This window comes from Micropterus dolomieu, linkage group LG02, assembly GCF_021292245.1.
Source record: "Micropterus dolomieu isolate WLL.071019.BEF.003 ecotype Adirondacks linkage group LG02, ASM2129224v1, whole genome shotgun sequence".
Taxonomy (NCBI): domain Eukaryota; kingdom Metazoa; phylum Chordata; class Actinopteri; order Centrarchiformes; family Centrarchidae; genus Micropterus; species Micropterus dolomieu.
Window position 1 is genome coordinate 457,849 of NC_060151.1, and position 16,331 is coordinate 474,179.

Consider the following 16,331-nt stretch of genomic DNA (forward strand, 5'->3'; position numbering starts at 1 on the left):
GGTAGATTTTGGCACTGTATGCAGGTGCCAAGTCCTGTTGGAAAATGAAATCTGCATCTCCATAAAGTTGGTCAGCAGCAGGAAGCATGAAGTGCTCTAAAACTTCCTGGTAGACGGCTGCGTTGACCTTGGACCTCAGAAAACACAGTGAACAACACCAGCAGATGACATGGCACCCCAAACCATCACTGACTGTGGAAACTTTACACTGGACTTCAAGCATCGTGGATTCTGTGCCTCTCCTCTCTTCCTCCAGACTCTGGGACCTTGATTTCCAAAGGAAATGCAAAATTTACTTTCATCAGAGAACATAACTTTGGACCACTCAGCAGCAGTCCAGTCCTTTTTGTCTTTAGCCCAGGCGAGACGCTTCTGACGCTGTGTCTTGTTCAAGAGTGGCTTGACACAAGGAATGCGACAGCTGAAACCCATGTCTTGCATACGTCTGTGCGTGGTGGTTCTTGAAGCACTGACTCCAGCTGCAGTCCACTCTTTGTGAATCTCCCCCACATTTTTGAATGGGTTTTGTTTCACAGTCCTCTCCAGGGTGCGGTTATCCCTATTGCTTGTACACTTTTTTCTACCACATCTTTTCCTTCCCTTTGCCTCTCTATTAATGTGCTTGGACACAGAGCTCTGTGAACAGCCAGCCTCTTTAGCAATGACGTTTTGTGTCTTGCCCTCCTTGTGCAAGGTGTCAACAGGCGTCTTTTGGACAGCTGTCAAGTCAGCAGTCTTCCCCATGATTGTGTAGCCTACAGAACTAGACTGAGAGACCATGTAACCTGAAAGGACAAAATGCTAGTTGCAATAACTGAACTGAACTGATTGAAATGTCGTTTCAATCAATTACCAATCAAGAAATGATTGGTAATACAATGCACGACTGTGCCAATAATAATTCAACATTCTGAGCATATGCTACACTAGTCTACACATTTTTCTGTATTGAAATAATTTAGAGTACTGCTACTGAACAACAAATTTTCACTGGAAGACATCATTGTGGGTAGTGATAGCGCATAGATAAGATGCTTGCCTTTGATGTGGGAGACCTGGGTTTAATTTGCATTGTGACATCTATCAAGACACTTGACCCCTAGTTCTCTTTGGTCCCCTGCTGGTACACCACCGTCATGCATGCGTGTCACTGTCGAGCCTTGAGGAGGAAAAGCCTGATAATGACACGCATCCTCTAGTGGACCAGCGTGAGTATTACACGCTTTGGCATGATTCTGGGTTGGTCGCTCTCTTTGCTGTCTCTGTCCCCCTCCCTCAGAGACACTTTGCTCTGTTTGACTGTCTCTCTGCTCCAGGATGCTTAATTCCCTCTGAAGCGGGCTGTGAGCTGCACTTTATCAGAGGGGCTGAAGTGAACATGTGTGTGGATCTGTGTGTGTGATATTTCTGTCTGATCACTACTGTTTTAAGTTTCGATTTTCTGCCTCTGATGAAGAGCAGTGAGCCACTCTCATCCAGTACAGTCCCAGACGGCACTCTGTCTGTCAGACGGTCTAAAGGGGGTAGCAGCCTACCTAAATGTCAGAGAACACAGATATGTGGGAGAGATTTTTCATGTGCAGAAAGTTTTGAACTTGAGCAGAAAAGCTGCTGAAACACAGGAGCTATTAAGGTGCAGGGGTTTATAACTGAATTAACATTAATTAATTTATCATTGAGGAATTATATTATTAAATATATTACACTATATTTTTATTTTTTGAATTGTCATCTGAATTTTGTGTTTCCTTTTATATAAATAAAGACATTTCCTCAATGATTTGGTGCAGAGAAATTTACCAGAATGCAGGAAATGAAGTGTTTAAAGCCCAAAATTGTGACTTCCGTTTATGATCTATAATGAAAAACAAATTGACTGAAGTTCACAGACAACCAAGGTACATTCTAACCATTTGTTTTTTTGGTATAATTAACAAAGGCAGAAATCAGAAACAGGCCGTTTTTCCGTTTTTTGAATTTTGGGCCCAAAATGATAAAAAACAACATTCAGCTTGATTTTTTTTTAATCAAAACAAAACAAAACAAATGAAATCAGCACAATGTTTCGTTTTCCATTATCACTGACAAAACAAATGTATTACTCAATATTTCCTTTCATTGGTGGGTGGGACTTCATCAACCCCTTGCTTCTGATTGGATAGTGTGCTCTATCAGTTATGTTTGTGCTTCAGGCTACTCTTCAACATTAAAGTTCTCCCAAAGAATTTCTATTACTGCTGTGGCTCTCCCTCTTTGCCTTAAGGCGATGCAATGTCTACACAAAAATATACACTTAGATGACAGTTTATTAGCGAAAACTAATTAAGTAATGCAAGAAATCCCCCATCATGATTAAGAGATTTTTATGTTTATGATAAGTTTGGAGCATGTAGTTTGTGGTGCTGTTAAACGGTAATGAATTAAACAAAGGTGTTTCTGTTATTTAGTCTAGCCTCACAGATTAAGGCTTATTTAAGTAAATGCTGTGGACAGTAAAGTGTTCTCAGTATTCTAAAGATCGATGGCATCGAACCAACAGCATGCACACTTGAGTTACAAAATATGACCAGCAGGTGTCGCACTGCACCTCCCTCAGCTCACCTGGAGCCACTTGATAAAACACGCTCAGTGTTATTCTGCAGTGTTTGCAGATTCATCCTACCTTATATGGTCTAGTTAGGCCTAATTTTATACTCAAGACTGCACACATTTGCACAAATCCCAGAGAAAGAAAAAGTTGGTTTGGACCTCTGTCCAACCAGCATGTTGCTGGCATGTTCGATACACTTTGTTTTTCTTCTGTTTGTTTGTTCCAGCTTTATTGCTGAAACACGTGTTACCTATAATAAATATACAGTAATTTGAAAACAAAGACGGGGTTTTTGGATTAGGCTCGATGATGATTGGTGCTAAAACGCAATCAAGATGAACACTGTTTCCCAAATGTCAGACTTTTCAAGTCTCTTAATTGCATCCACCTTTCCCTCACTTGCGTCTTTTCCAACCAAGCAATAAGAGAAGGAATGAGGAAATATGTTTTTAGAGACATGAGACGTCCTTTCCTCCGCAGCGTCACATAAAGCGACGTCCGTTTCTGATGACGGTGGCCAGGGGCGTTTTTAGGATCTTGAAACATTGGGGGCTTAGCCCAGCCCATAAAACTTCATATCTTCACATAATAATTGACCCCCCCACCCCCCAAGTTAAGTCTGTAAAGCAGTAAAGCGACAGTAAACATCCACTTATAAAGCACAACAAAACTCACAACAACACTATTAACTGTCTAATTTTGATGTTGCTAAATTGTAATGTCATGTGTCTAATTATAAAAATATAACAACAAAACTGCGACAGTATGAACCGGGGGGTCTCGGGGCACTCTCCCAGAAAATTGTGAGTGTTAAACACTTTCTGCATCAATATATTGTGGAAATTATTTATGTAAAGGGAACACAAAATTCAGGTGCTGCTGAATTGTGGTGACTATTTGATATTTGATATTTTATGACCTTGTAACTGATTATTTATTTCCATCTTAAATGTGCAATTGTACTACTGCCTGCCTTGGCCAGGACACTCTTGGAAAAATAGTTTTTTGGTTTAATAAAGGTATAATAAAACAATTTAAAATCTAAAACTGTAACAGAATATAATGCAGAGCAGCTTTCACATATGTTTCTCCTGTAGATCAGCTTTTAATATCATTACTGCTGAATCAACACACACAGACATGACTGATTGAGGTAACCTCTTTAAATGTGCATGTGACACCTTTTTACCTCTTCAATAATAAATGAAATTATTTTAATTCAGTTACAAACTACTGGACTTTAATAGCTCCTGTGTTTCAGCAGGTTTTCTGCTCATGTTCAAAGTTCTGCACATTCAGAATCTAACTGGGTTCTCTGACATTTCCAGAATAAAGGGTAATTTGAGAGGTCAAACAGGATAAATCATCATAAACTTTGCAATCAATCCGCGGTCCACCTGCATGCCGCACCGTGTGGAAGGGATCCATACCACGGATTCTGCAACCTGTTGCACCACTACTATCCATAGTAGTGTGGGGATTTAATTCTTGCGTGTTTTGTTGTGCAGGATCACAGCCCCTGTGTGTCCACATGAGGAAAGGTCAAGATAAGCTATCAGAGTAAAAATGGACTTGTTACCTGTGCCTTTTATTATGGAGATGTAGCCAACCTAACCACTTGTTTTGCAGTAGCACAGGCTGCCAATACAATCTCATTATTCCTGAAGCATCTAAATAATCTTCACAATGCAAAGAATTATTGTGGCAGTAACAGGAGAGCAGCTGTTGTTGAAGCAGAGGAAGCTGTGTGTCATGCATAAAACCCAACAGATCTATTATCCACCATATTCTCTCTCTCTCTCTCTCTCTCTCTCTCTCTCTCTCTGTGCATCTCAAAAATAAATAACAGCTGGTAGCTGCTGAGTGAAAGATTAGTTTCACTGGCGAGATTCTGTTTATGGACTCACTGTCGGAGTCCATATTTTATTATCGCTATAAAACAAATAGTAACCGATGTGTATTAAAGAAAAGAAACAGGCTAATGTCCAAAGCCATGCTCTGTTCAACAACAGGACACCTTTAATATATCTCAATCAGTGCAGTGATCGTCTGACATAGATCGTACAGTGTGTAGTCTTCATTTGCTCTGCAGAGACTAAAGACGCTTTTAATGCGCCCTTATGGAAGGTGAAAGTTTTTCACTTGCCGGCTTGTTCAAGAGTGACGCAGGTTGCTTTCCAACACGGTCAACAGTGCCGTGGTGTGCGCTCACTAGATTTCAGTTGTATTAGTAGAACATAATGCCTTAAACTGAAAAGACATTTGCCTGATTTTCTAAATGTTTGCATCTGCCCAGCTCTGTGACTGTGACAAGCGCCCGACCAGCGCTTTACACTTTACACATTTCGGTTGATGAAGCAAAATGCAGATTACAGAGAGGACAGACACAGAGCTACAGCTGGATCATTATTATCACTTATTCTCCGCTAATTTGCAGGAGAATAAATAATAATAATAATAATCTCTCTCTCTCTTGCTCTCTCCCGCGCACGTAGCCTAACATTAGTTAAGCGAGTAAAGTTTAATTTTTGACCTTTTGTTGTTTGATTTTTAAAAACCCTTCTGAGATCAGGGGCTTTTCGAAAAAAGGATGCCCAGGGCTAACGACGCCGCTGACGTCTTCATAATAAAAGTTGAAGGGAGAAATAAAATAAGGGTTGATAAGTTGAAAAGTTTTGAATATTGAAATCACATATCTGTACACTTATGCCTGCTACTTGTATTTAAACACGCATTTAAGTATCCAGTTGACAGACATTTATTCAAAAGTAAGAAAATAGGTTTAAATGTGTGTTATAGAGAATCACATCAAAAACCCGAGCAAGAAACCAACAAAAAGAATTGTACAGAAACTGAACTTGAGATGCTTGTTGATGAGGTGCAGGTCTTAACTTATTACACTATGCACATACTGCTCTCTAAACATGGCTTCTTACGATGTCTATAAGTTCCTTAATTCAGTTTTGAAAAGGCCTTGGTTCATGGTTAACGGCACTGTCAAAGAGTTTTGAAATGTTTGAATTGTGCCGTGCAAATCCTTGTTCAGCTGTTGCCTGGTGATCCACTGTGGAAAATGGGTTTCGGCCAAATAGTGGCACACTGGCCATAGCAGTCTGCAGCCTCTGGCAAACGATCTCAAGGCAGTTTTTTTGGCCATCCACCTAAAGCCAGTTGATTGGGGATACCCTTGCCTAAATAAAATAAGCAAATCAAAACTAATCACAAGACTTCAGTTACATATCATCATCATCATCCATATCAATGCACCTTGACAGAAGTATATCTTTAGGGAGCTTATAAGGGAAATTATGAAATTACAACAAACCTTGGATCCTGTGTGCATTCCAGACTGCACCAATTGCACCGGTCCAATTGCAGCCACCTGACAAGTTAGTGTGGACACACAGAACCGCGTCATGGTTTATCACATCATTTCTACTATATATAAATGCTCCGTATTTGTATAGCACCTTTCTAGTCTTTTCGACCACTCAAAGCGCTTTTTCAAAGCACACTACATCTGCATTCACCATGCTCAAACAGAAACTAACATTCACACACATTCATACACTGCCATCTCCTTCCTTTTGAGTTGCAGCTTTTTTTCACTATTTCAGAGGAAATAGCTGGTAATCAGCAGTATAGCTATTTGACAGGAATTGAGACAACAGTATTCTCAACTAGCAGATGAGTGATTAAGGGAAAGAGACAATAAACCAACTCACGTGTGTTGACCGTGTTTGCATGTAGGGCTGCCTTTCTGTGTTATTCCTGTAGCCTGCCAATTCCTCCTGAATGAAAAGAGTTAAATAAAAAACTCTTTTCCATGATCTACCCTGATTTGGTCCCACATTCCATTAATTCATATTGATGTTGCTACATAAGCATTGCTAAAGCAAATTTTTAGCATCAGTTAGGTTAGTGGTTTAACTACAGAATTAATTACTTGTTAATAACATAGTTTGACGGTCAGCAGTGTAAAGACAATTAAATCTAGATTTAGTCAGATAAGTGGCAGTAAAGCTACAACTACAATAAGCCAATGCATTTTATTTTGTACTGAATAGGTGACTTTCTGCTTAGGGTGTGGTCACATTAGTCTACAGCACAATAAAATCTATTAGCAGTCAGTAACACCTACATAATACCGATCTGCATGATATGGCTGGTTAATATGTCAAAGGACATGACCAACACGTCCCTCGGATGCTCGGATGCCTTTTGCAGCCAGGTATTGGAGGTCATTGAGTAATGGAGTGACATGAGTCCTTTTGGGCTAATCAAAAACCAGACGTGCTGCTGTGTTCTGAACCATTTGTAAGGGTTTCACCGCACAAGCTGGAAGACTTACTAGGAGGGCATTGCAATAGTCGAGGCAAGAGATAACCATGGCCTGTACCAGAAGCCGGGTGGCGTACTGAGTGAGGTAGGGCCTGATTTTCCTTATGTTGTATAGAGCAAAGCGGCATGACCGAGAGACAGCAGCAACATGGTCTGAAAAGGACAGCTGGTCATCAATCATGATACCCAAGTTTCTCACCACCCTGGTTGGAGTGATGGTTGAGGAGTGAATTTGTAGTTTGATGTTATGGTGGATAGATTGGTTGGCTGGAATGACCAAGAGTTCAGTCTTAGAGAGGTTTAGTTGAAAGTGGCAAGCCTTCATCCATGCATATATGTCCGAGAGACAGTCCGTGATCCGCGCCCAGACGGTGGGATCGCCTTGCGGGAAGGATAGGTACAGTTGCGTATCATCTGCGTAGCAGTGGTAAGAGAAGCCGTGCGAGTGAATGATCAGCCCCAGTGAGGTGGTGTAAATTGAGAAGAGAAGTGGCCCTAGCAATGAGCCTTGGGGCACCCCTATGGAGAGGTAGTAGGAGGAGGATAATTGTCCTTGCCACAAAACATTGTAGGAACGCCCCGAGAGGTAGGATTTGAACCCCAGGAGTGCTTTACTCAAGATGCCCATTGCTGAGAGAGCGGATAGCAGGATCCTGTGGTTGACTGTGTCAAAGGCAGCTGATAGGTCAAGCAGGGTAAGAACTGAGGATTGGGCTGCAGCTTTAGCTGACCTTAGGGCTTCTGTTACAGACAGAAGAGCCTTTTCAGTAGAGTGGGCACTCTTCAAACCAGACTGATATGAATCTATGAGGTCATTTCGTGAGAGGAATTCTGAGACCTGTTTGAATACTGCCCATTCAATAGTTTTGGAGTTCTGATACTTCACTCTCTGTGAGAGGAGTAAATGAGGAGAGTGAAGAACCATTGACCTATGAGGGCAGAGGAAAAGATGTAGTAGGACTGCTACAATGGTTGAGTTTGAGTGTTTTAGAGAATTGGCTAGTTATAGCCGCCAATTTGCCTGTGAAGAAGGAAGGAAAGGTATCAGCAGATAAGTTTGTGGGTGGTGGAGGTGGAGGAGGATTTAGTAGCGCTTTAAAAGTGGAAAATAATTTCCTTGAGTCAGTGGCACTGCTAATTCTGTTATTATAGAACGCAGTTTTGGCAGCACTTTGTTGAGAAGGAGGATAGGAGCAGTTAGTAGCCCTTAAGGTCGTCAGGGTTTTTCGCCATTTTCTTTCAGCGGCTCTGAGATCAGTACAGAGCCCACGGATGGTATCAGTTAGCCACGGGTGGGACTGGTTCGGGCGAGCAGGCTTGGTGGATAGAAGACACAGGCTATCCAGGCACGAGCTTAATGTAGAGCACAGAGATTGTGTGGCATCATTGACCTCAAGTGAGGAAAATGTGTTGAGGGAAGGTAGAGCGGAAGCTACCACTGAGGGAAAGTGAGTGGGAGACAGGTTGCGGAGTTCCTGTAGCCATACTGTGAACTGAATGAAATAGTGGTCTGACACAGGTAGAGGTGTGACTGTTAGGCACAGTTTCGGACAAGAATGAGGTCAAGCACCTTGCCAGCTTTGTGGGTCGGGGGGCTGAGAACCCGTGTTAGAACAAAGGACTGAATCAGAGACAGGAAGTCTGCTGGGTTCAAATTGTCTAAGTGAATGTTCATGTCACTGAGGACAAGTAGGGGACAGTCATGCTCTGGTATTGAAGACAGCAGTGTGTCTAGCTCCTCCACAAAGTTACCCATTTGTCCTGGTGGACGGTATATGACAATCACAGAGACCTTTACCGGAGGGGACACAAAGACAGCATGGTATTCGAAGGAGGCAAATTGATTCGGGGGTAGCAGCTGTGTGAAATTCCATTTTTTTGAAATTAAGAACCCAGTGTGGTTGAAAGAGTAATTGGTGGACAGTGCAGCGGGGGTAGCAGAGTTTTCTGGTTTGATCCAGGTCTCAGTGAAAGCCAGTAGCCCAAGAGATAATGTGTTAGCATAAGCAGAGATAAAGTCAGCTTTGTTAACTGCCAACTGGCCGTTCCATGACAGATGTTGGTGGTGCCAGATTTCTGTGCCTGATGGCATGATACCTCTTGCGTGAACCGGAGACAATAGGAATAGTATATTAGCACATGGCCTAAGTGTAGTTGTAGCCGGCAGCTTTAGGTGAGTAGGTGTGCCTCGGGAAAGGAAAAGCTACTCTTGTAGGTGGACTTGCACAGGTAGACTCGCTGGTCTTCACACAAGGAGCCGGCGCTTCAGTGGTAGTTTTCACTGAAGTACTGTGAGTCTTATTGCACACAGGTGTTGGGCATTACAACTGATTGCAAGAGCTTGGCTCGCCCTCCGGATTAACAAGACAAAAGCTTGGTTTCAGTGGGTGGGACACACACCCAGTTGTTTGATCTTGCTCAGCCAGCCTTCAGATTCTAGTGGATTGCTCAGTAAAAGTGCAAAGAAATAGCACCTCAAGAGTAGGAAAGATAGAGTAAAGTATTACCTCACTGCTGCAAACTCTTATTTGCCCCACGATTCTTGTCCTGTGTTTAAGAGTACAACAGGAGTTTTTTTTTTCAGACCCCGTGTTAGTTTAATTTTACTAAAAAAAAGTTGTTTTAGTTTTATTAAAGACGTTATTTTGAGTTTGCTTGCTAATCACACAGTAGATGGGCTACTTTTATTTTGAAGGTTTTATAATAGAACAGACCACATGACTTCCCTTTATGATCTATAACGAAAAATTAATTGACTGAAGTTCACAGACTCTCTTCATTCTTTGTTCAAAAAGGAATAACGATAAAATGAATTGCCATCGCAATTGGTTTTTCGTTTTTTGATTCTGACACCAAAAACGTTTATTTGGTTTTTCGTTTTGAAAGAAAAAACATTTTCGTTTTTGAATACCAAACGAATTACAGATTATCCACAGATACCCGATAACGTTTTTTATCTACGTAATGTATCGTTATGTAGATATATGCTTCTGAATGTAGTTTGCCGGCTACATCGTTAGCTGCACGATGATTCACGGGCACCTCTCCCACCTGCAGATTAGTTTAAAGCAAGAACTGTGAGCGTGATCATGGAGGCGACTGTGTCGCTGTTCAAAACAATGTAAGACTTCAATAAATCGTCCAAATGTTCATGTTTTTCTGTCTGATTTGTGCCACGGTTGGTTTAAATGTGTTCTTACTTACATAAGGAAACAGGCTGAGATGTTTGACGCTCAGATGGAGCGCAGAGTGGAGACGCTGTTAGCTGTGCAGAGCGCCCAGATTAACCTGTGACACAGCTTCGTACCATCGATCACCTTTATATTCCGCTATCTTTGCCGTCGTTACCAATATTACCAGCATTTGCCTGGCCACAGCTGACTCCACGCTGTGTTCGGGCGGAGTGTAACTCAGCCTAGACATCCAGACTGTTTCACTTACAGGCTGGATGACAAACTGTTCTCAGGTTAACTCAACGTCTGATAAATAACGACACATGATACAAATGTTGACAGGCAAGCCAATATTGGTAACGACGGCAAAGATAGCGGAATATAAAGGTGATCGATGGTACGAAGCTGTGTCACAGGTTAATCTGGGCGCTCTGCACAGCTAACAGCGTCTCCACTCTGCGCTCCATCTGAGCGTCAAATACCTCAGCCTGTTTCCTTATGTAAGTAAGAACACATTTCCCTTATGTAAGTAAGAACACATTTAAACCAACCGTGGCACAAATCAGACAGAAAAACACGAACATTTGGACGATTTATTGAAGTCTTGCATTGTTTTGAACAGCGACACAGTCGCCTCCATGATCACGCTCACAGTTCTTGCTTTAAACTAATCTGCAGGTGGGAGAGGTCCCCGTGAATCATCGTGCAGCTAACGATGTAGCCTGCAAACTACATTCAGAAGCATATATCTATACAACAATACATTACGTAGATAAAAAACGTTTTCGGAACGTATTTCCTGGTTTTCAGTAAGTGGATCCTGAAGCTACGCCTACGACACATCTGGGAATATCACCAGTTAATTTTGCCACCAGTTAAACTGTCACACCGGAACATAAACAATGCTTTTACCTTTGCAGTCCGGATGAGTTACACTGTTGCACCAGTTTGAGCTTAGTGACCGATGAGGGTGTGCTTTCTGAAGTTGCTATCGAAAAGGTATCTGAAGGCATCTGTTGTTTGAAACGAGTTAATCTTTCGCCTATTCAGATAACTGCCGGTGTTATACCATGTTTTGCCTGCCTGCCGAGAATTGCATGCACCTCGAAAACGCTATAATATTCTTTGTGGGGTCCATCAATGGTGATAAATGATTCGAAGTATATATTTTCTGAACGTGTACAGTCTTTAATATTTTAATACACTTAGTAGAAGTACCATTCCTTGACATTCAGTAAATATATGTGATAATCGCGTTTGATCAATGAGCACAGCAAAGTGTCTGAAAAGAACCTAAAGAGGTGGAAGCATAATTCGGCAGAACAGATTTTTTAGGCTAACGTTACCTGCCGAGATTGGCATCCACCTCTTTTCTCAACATAAATGACCGTATATCACCCGCGAGGTGCATGCAATTCTCGGCAGGCAGACAGTCAGAATTCGGCACAACAGACAGATGTTAACATGATAAAAAAAGACTTTGGTGTAATACACCTTCCTAAAATTAAGATTTTAAACTAATAACCTTACCGATATGAACTCCCTGGCTGCAAAAAGTTCACAGTGGGAGCTAATTTCAAAAGCTATCCTAAAAGTTTTGCATGCACTTTCCTGATGTTCCAGAATTTCAACATTACTGTTAGATCTACTGTCCACTATTAACTGTAAAGCAAAGCAAAGCAAAACTCTGGGCATAACTCTGGGCTACCGCTTTCTGTGCAGACACTTACAGTTTCCTCCAAAAGAGTATCAAAATCATATTTTTGATACAAAACTAACTCAACCAAGCCTGCTATGCCTGTTTCACATAGAATTGAAAATAAGCTGTATGTTGTAACTGTGCTCACCCACTCTCCCCAGGTAATTGGGAAGCAGATGACCAGGCCAGGCTGCTCTACTGTTCCAATGAGCAACCATGGACCAGATCACCTTTCATCATGATACTGTCCTGTCAGATGTTCACATGCTCCTGCCCAATGCCCGCCACCTTATGATACGCCTCAACAGTGTTGGACAGCCTGGTGTGTATGATTACAGTTACAGTTATTTAAGACTTTGTACTAGGCTACTAAGTGTTGTCTAATGTGTTATATGGGTATGAAGGAAATCATGAAGTGAAATCATGTAAAAGAAAAGGTTGAATTTAGGCATTAAAATCATAATATAAACAACACATCTTAATACTAAAACCACAGGCAAAAAGAGGAGCCAGAACAGTCAGCTGATTGTGTCATCATTTTCAGAGATGCATTCTTCCAACTTTAATTGATATGTCAGTAATTTGTGTCACCTTGACAACTGAATATATTGGTCAGGCAAAACAAGACATTTGAATATGTAAAACTGGAATGGACAATGTGCTTTGATGCTTTATAAAACCGATTAAGTTATAAAGAAAATAATTGTTGTAGCTCTAGTTTCAAACAAAGACCACCAGATCAAGAAGCTTGTGAAAAATAAGGTGTAGTTAGTAAGTATTTTACACTGAAGTTACACCTGTTTTTTTTTTAGTGTGTCAAACATATTTTTAAACATTTAGTATCAGCAGTTACCCAATATGAAAGTGCTCTGATCAGGATTTGGGGGCAAAAAAACTTGATCCCTAACAATTATCTGATATTTACTGAATATTTAAAACTGGTTAGGAAGAGGCTGCTTCAGGCAGGCCATAGCAGAGTGACTGCCAGTAGTGAATTCTAAATATTTGACTTGAGCCTGTCTTGGACTGACATGATCTAGTCACTTGTGTAAATGAGCAAGGTCAGAGCATAAAGACTGCTGGTGGGAGTAAAAGTAGTAAATGTAAGATCAGACGTCCAGTTTCAGAATCTGATCTAGTGTGTGAAGTGTGATTTCTGGTTTCTTATGAGTTTGTAGTAATTTGGGCATACGTACCTGTCACTGAGTGGACATATATATATATATATGAGAGAGAGAGAGAGAGATGTTGGCAAACTAGCATATAAAACGATTGATTTTAACTATTTCACTTTTTATTTGCCAAAAGTATTCACATATGTTAAAGTAACTTAAATAACAACTGTTCTGAGTTTGTAATTAAGATTTGTTAAAAAAATCATTGAGATTTTTTAAGGTATTTTTAATTCCACCTAAGAACCCCCCCAAAAAGGCTTAACTATTGTTTGCCATTTTTTACTTAATTAAAGCTGCTAAGTCAGAATGCACTTTGTGTTATATATTTCTACTCACTTTCTAACGTTGCCGTATTCATCCATCTAGTCTTCATCTCCAAATTCAAGATCTTCTCACATGGTGAAAGTCTGGACAACAGTGACCCAGAGAAAGGTATACATGAGGCAGAGAAATATGATGACCCAAGGGAAGACGAGGGAAAAGACACAGAAGGAAAAAATGGACAGGAAGGTGTGGAGGGAAGTCTGGAATCATTCTTGGATGAGGACGGAGACCTTGACATAACACATCGGTATGGATAAAACTCTTGTTCCGTCAAATGTTAAAACATGGTTGGCTGTTCTGTTATGGTGTGTGCTATAATGGTCAGGGGATGAAACCAGGGGCCTTATTTTTCTTGTAGGATTCATGTCAAAATGTTGCATACGGACAAAACACAGAAAGTACTCACACAAAAATATTCAGATTTATAACAGTGCAATATACAGTAAACCCATACAGTTATTTATATACATACACATATATAACCAGGAAATTTGTGCAGTGCATTTTATGAATTTGCATCTGTAAGAATGTAAATAGCGGTTACAAGATGATAATATAGTTTCATATCCACATAAAAAAAGTCTGATAAACTGTACATGTTCTCAGTCAAGTTAAAAAGATAGTACATCTCCATTCAACCATCCATCCATTGTCAACCACTTATCCTGCGTACGGGGTCGCGGGGGGCTGGAGCCAATCCCAGCTTACATCGGGCGAAAGGCGGGGTACACCCTGGACAGGTCGCCAGTCCATCGCAGAAGATAGTACATCTACACATGAAAAAAGCTACAAAACAAAAGATAAATAAAGGAAATAATGCAGTTGGGAGTTGTTTTTATTAGTCAATCTGTTTTAACAGTTTCCATCCATCCATCGTCAACCGCTTATCCTACGTACAGGGTCGCGGGGGGGCTGGAGCCAATCCCAGCTGACATCGGGCGCAAGGCGGGGTACACCCTGGGCAGGTCGCCAGTCCATCGCAGAAGATAGTACATCTACACATGAAAAAAGCTACAAAAGATAAATAATGGAAATAATGCAGTTGGGAGTTGTTTTTATTAGTCAATCTGTTTTAACAGTTCTTATCTTGAATAATGTTCCCATTCTGCCATTTTTCAGCCAGTTGTGTTTCTTGCGGTCTCAAACGATGTCAGTTTTTCCATTATGTAGATGTCCTCTACTATATCTGACCATTGTTCTTGAGTAGGAGGATCCACCTTCCACCATTTCTTGGTAATAGCTTCTTTGCTAGCAATTAACATCATTTTGAGCAAATTGGCTATCCTTCATTTGGACATTTCTCATGGTAAAATTACTGAAATGGAGAATCAAGTAAGCCATAGGAAGATCATATCCCAATATCTTTTGTGTAAATGCTATAATTCTTTGGCATGTGTGTGGTCTGCTTCCAATGCTCCACATTCTCTTCAGCATAGAAGGTTTATGTTTGAGTAATTACTCTTAATCTTAGGTGTGATAAAGTATCTAATAAATATTTTCCAAACAGAATTCCCTCCATGTCTATGTATCTAGATGGCTTAAAATGACTATCAAATGCTATACATTTAGTAGATGAGGATCTTTTTTATCCTGTGCTTTTTAATCATTAAAAACCATCATTCCAGAGTAAACAATGTTATTGCATCCAACTGTTTTTTAAATGAATTTGTACTGTATGCTTTTCATCTCCGATAATGTTCTAGATTGGATGTTCTGCAAACTTATTGGGGTTCAAACCGTATGTGTTTTAGTTATTAGTGTGAGAGCTGTGGCTCACACTTATGTTTTGTTTTATTTATTTATTCCATATGTCTGCGGTATCTATGTTCTCCTGCACTGTTTGTCCTAGAAACTTGAAAATGTACATCCTGTTCAGGAGATGTATGCTTTATTGCTGATATCTGTAATGGTTGATTTTATATTAATATTTTTCATTTTAAAATGAATGGGTTGCTATGGGAGCAGAGGCTCAACTTTCTTCCAACCTACTCAACTCAAAGAGCTAAATGCTCCGGCATATGTGCAGCTACAGACTCCATTTGAGCTTTAAGCTGTAGAAAAGATGGTGATCTTTCAAAGTTGTATTTAGTGTTTTCTGGAAAAAAAAGTTTAGTTTAGGAGCTATGTCCTTCTAGAGTAGTAATAATAATAATAATAATTAAAGCTGCAAGCAGCGTTGGGTGGGCCCTCGCACTTGTAGCGCGTCCGGGTGTGAGCCGGCCGAGTTGCACATTCTGGAGCTCTGCCGGTGCGGCTGTGAATTTGCTACGCGGTTCAGACGCCGCATGAAGGTGCTATATGTCACTTCCTGTGTCCCCTATGTGGAGCTACATAGCACTTGCCGCTATGAATATAAATTGGTATTGGCGTGTAGATGTCTGCGGGGTGGGAGAGTTATCAAGCACGTAAAGTTTGGTTCAGATGTGAGCATGTACACTGAAGTTACAACAACTTCATGTGTCATGGCGAAGAGTTGATCTTTGACGCCACGCCACGGACACGCCCATTGACGAAAACTCGCAAATAGCACAACTTTTCATCTTGAATGCCTTTAGAAGGCACAGCAGAAATTTGAAGTCGGTCGGACTAAATCCCTAGGAGGGGTTCGTTAAAGTACGAAGTGTGTAAATCATCCAAAATTTGACGTAAAATTCAAAATGGTCGACTTCCTGTTGGTTTTAGGGCATCGCTCCAAGAGGCTTTTTTGTGCGTCTGGACAAGATACACGTACCACAGAAAATTTGTGCACGTAGGTGAAACGTGCGGCGGGGGCTGCTTCGTTAAATGTCACTTCCTGTTGCCAGCAGGTGGCGCTATGACTGTGGGTGAATGTCGGCATGTACATGTGTTCAGGGGGGGACTCTCATCCTACATGTACAGTTTGGTGTGAGCATATACACTGAAGTTACGACAACTTCCTGTGTCATGGCAAAGACTTGATCTTTGACGCCACGCCACGGACACGCCCATTGACGAAAACTTGCAAATAGCACAACTTTTCATCTTCAATGCCTTTAGAAGGCACAGCA

General features: G+C 41.0%; 1 protein-coding gene and 1 long non-coding RNA gene across 2 annotated transcripts in view; one reads left to right on the forward strand and one right to left on the reverse strand.

Annotated features, from left to right (window-relative positions):
- Window positions 1-5,332: 5,332 nt before the first annotated feature.
- Window positions 5,333-10,550, reverse strand: LOC123966502. Its single transcript, XR_006823999.1, has 4 exons — window positions 10,136-10,550; window positions 6,316-6,381; window positions 5,916-5,972; window positions 5,333-5,781 (listed from the first exon to the last, which is right to left on the reverse strand). It is a non-coding gene; the product is annotated as an uncharacterized LOC123966502 (long non-coding RNA).
- Window positions 10,551-10,949: 399 nt separating this feature from the next.
- The window catches only part of mettl22 (methyltransferase 22, Kin17 lysine), a 38,814-nt gene continuing 33,432 nt past the window's right edge, over window positions 10,950-16,331 (forward strand). Inside the window, exons 1-3 of the mRNA XM_046030153.1 lie at window positions 10,950-11,103; window positions 11,965-12,125; window positions 13,345-13,549. Of these exons, the coding sequence (XP_045886109.1) occupies window positions 12,020-12,125; window positions 13,345-13,549 (311 nt within the window). The 5' untranslated portion in view covers window positions 10,950-11,103; window positions 11,965-12,019. The remainder of the gene's footprint in view (window positions 11,104-11,964; window positions 12,126-13,344; window positions 13,550-16,331) is intronic.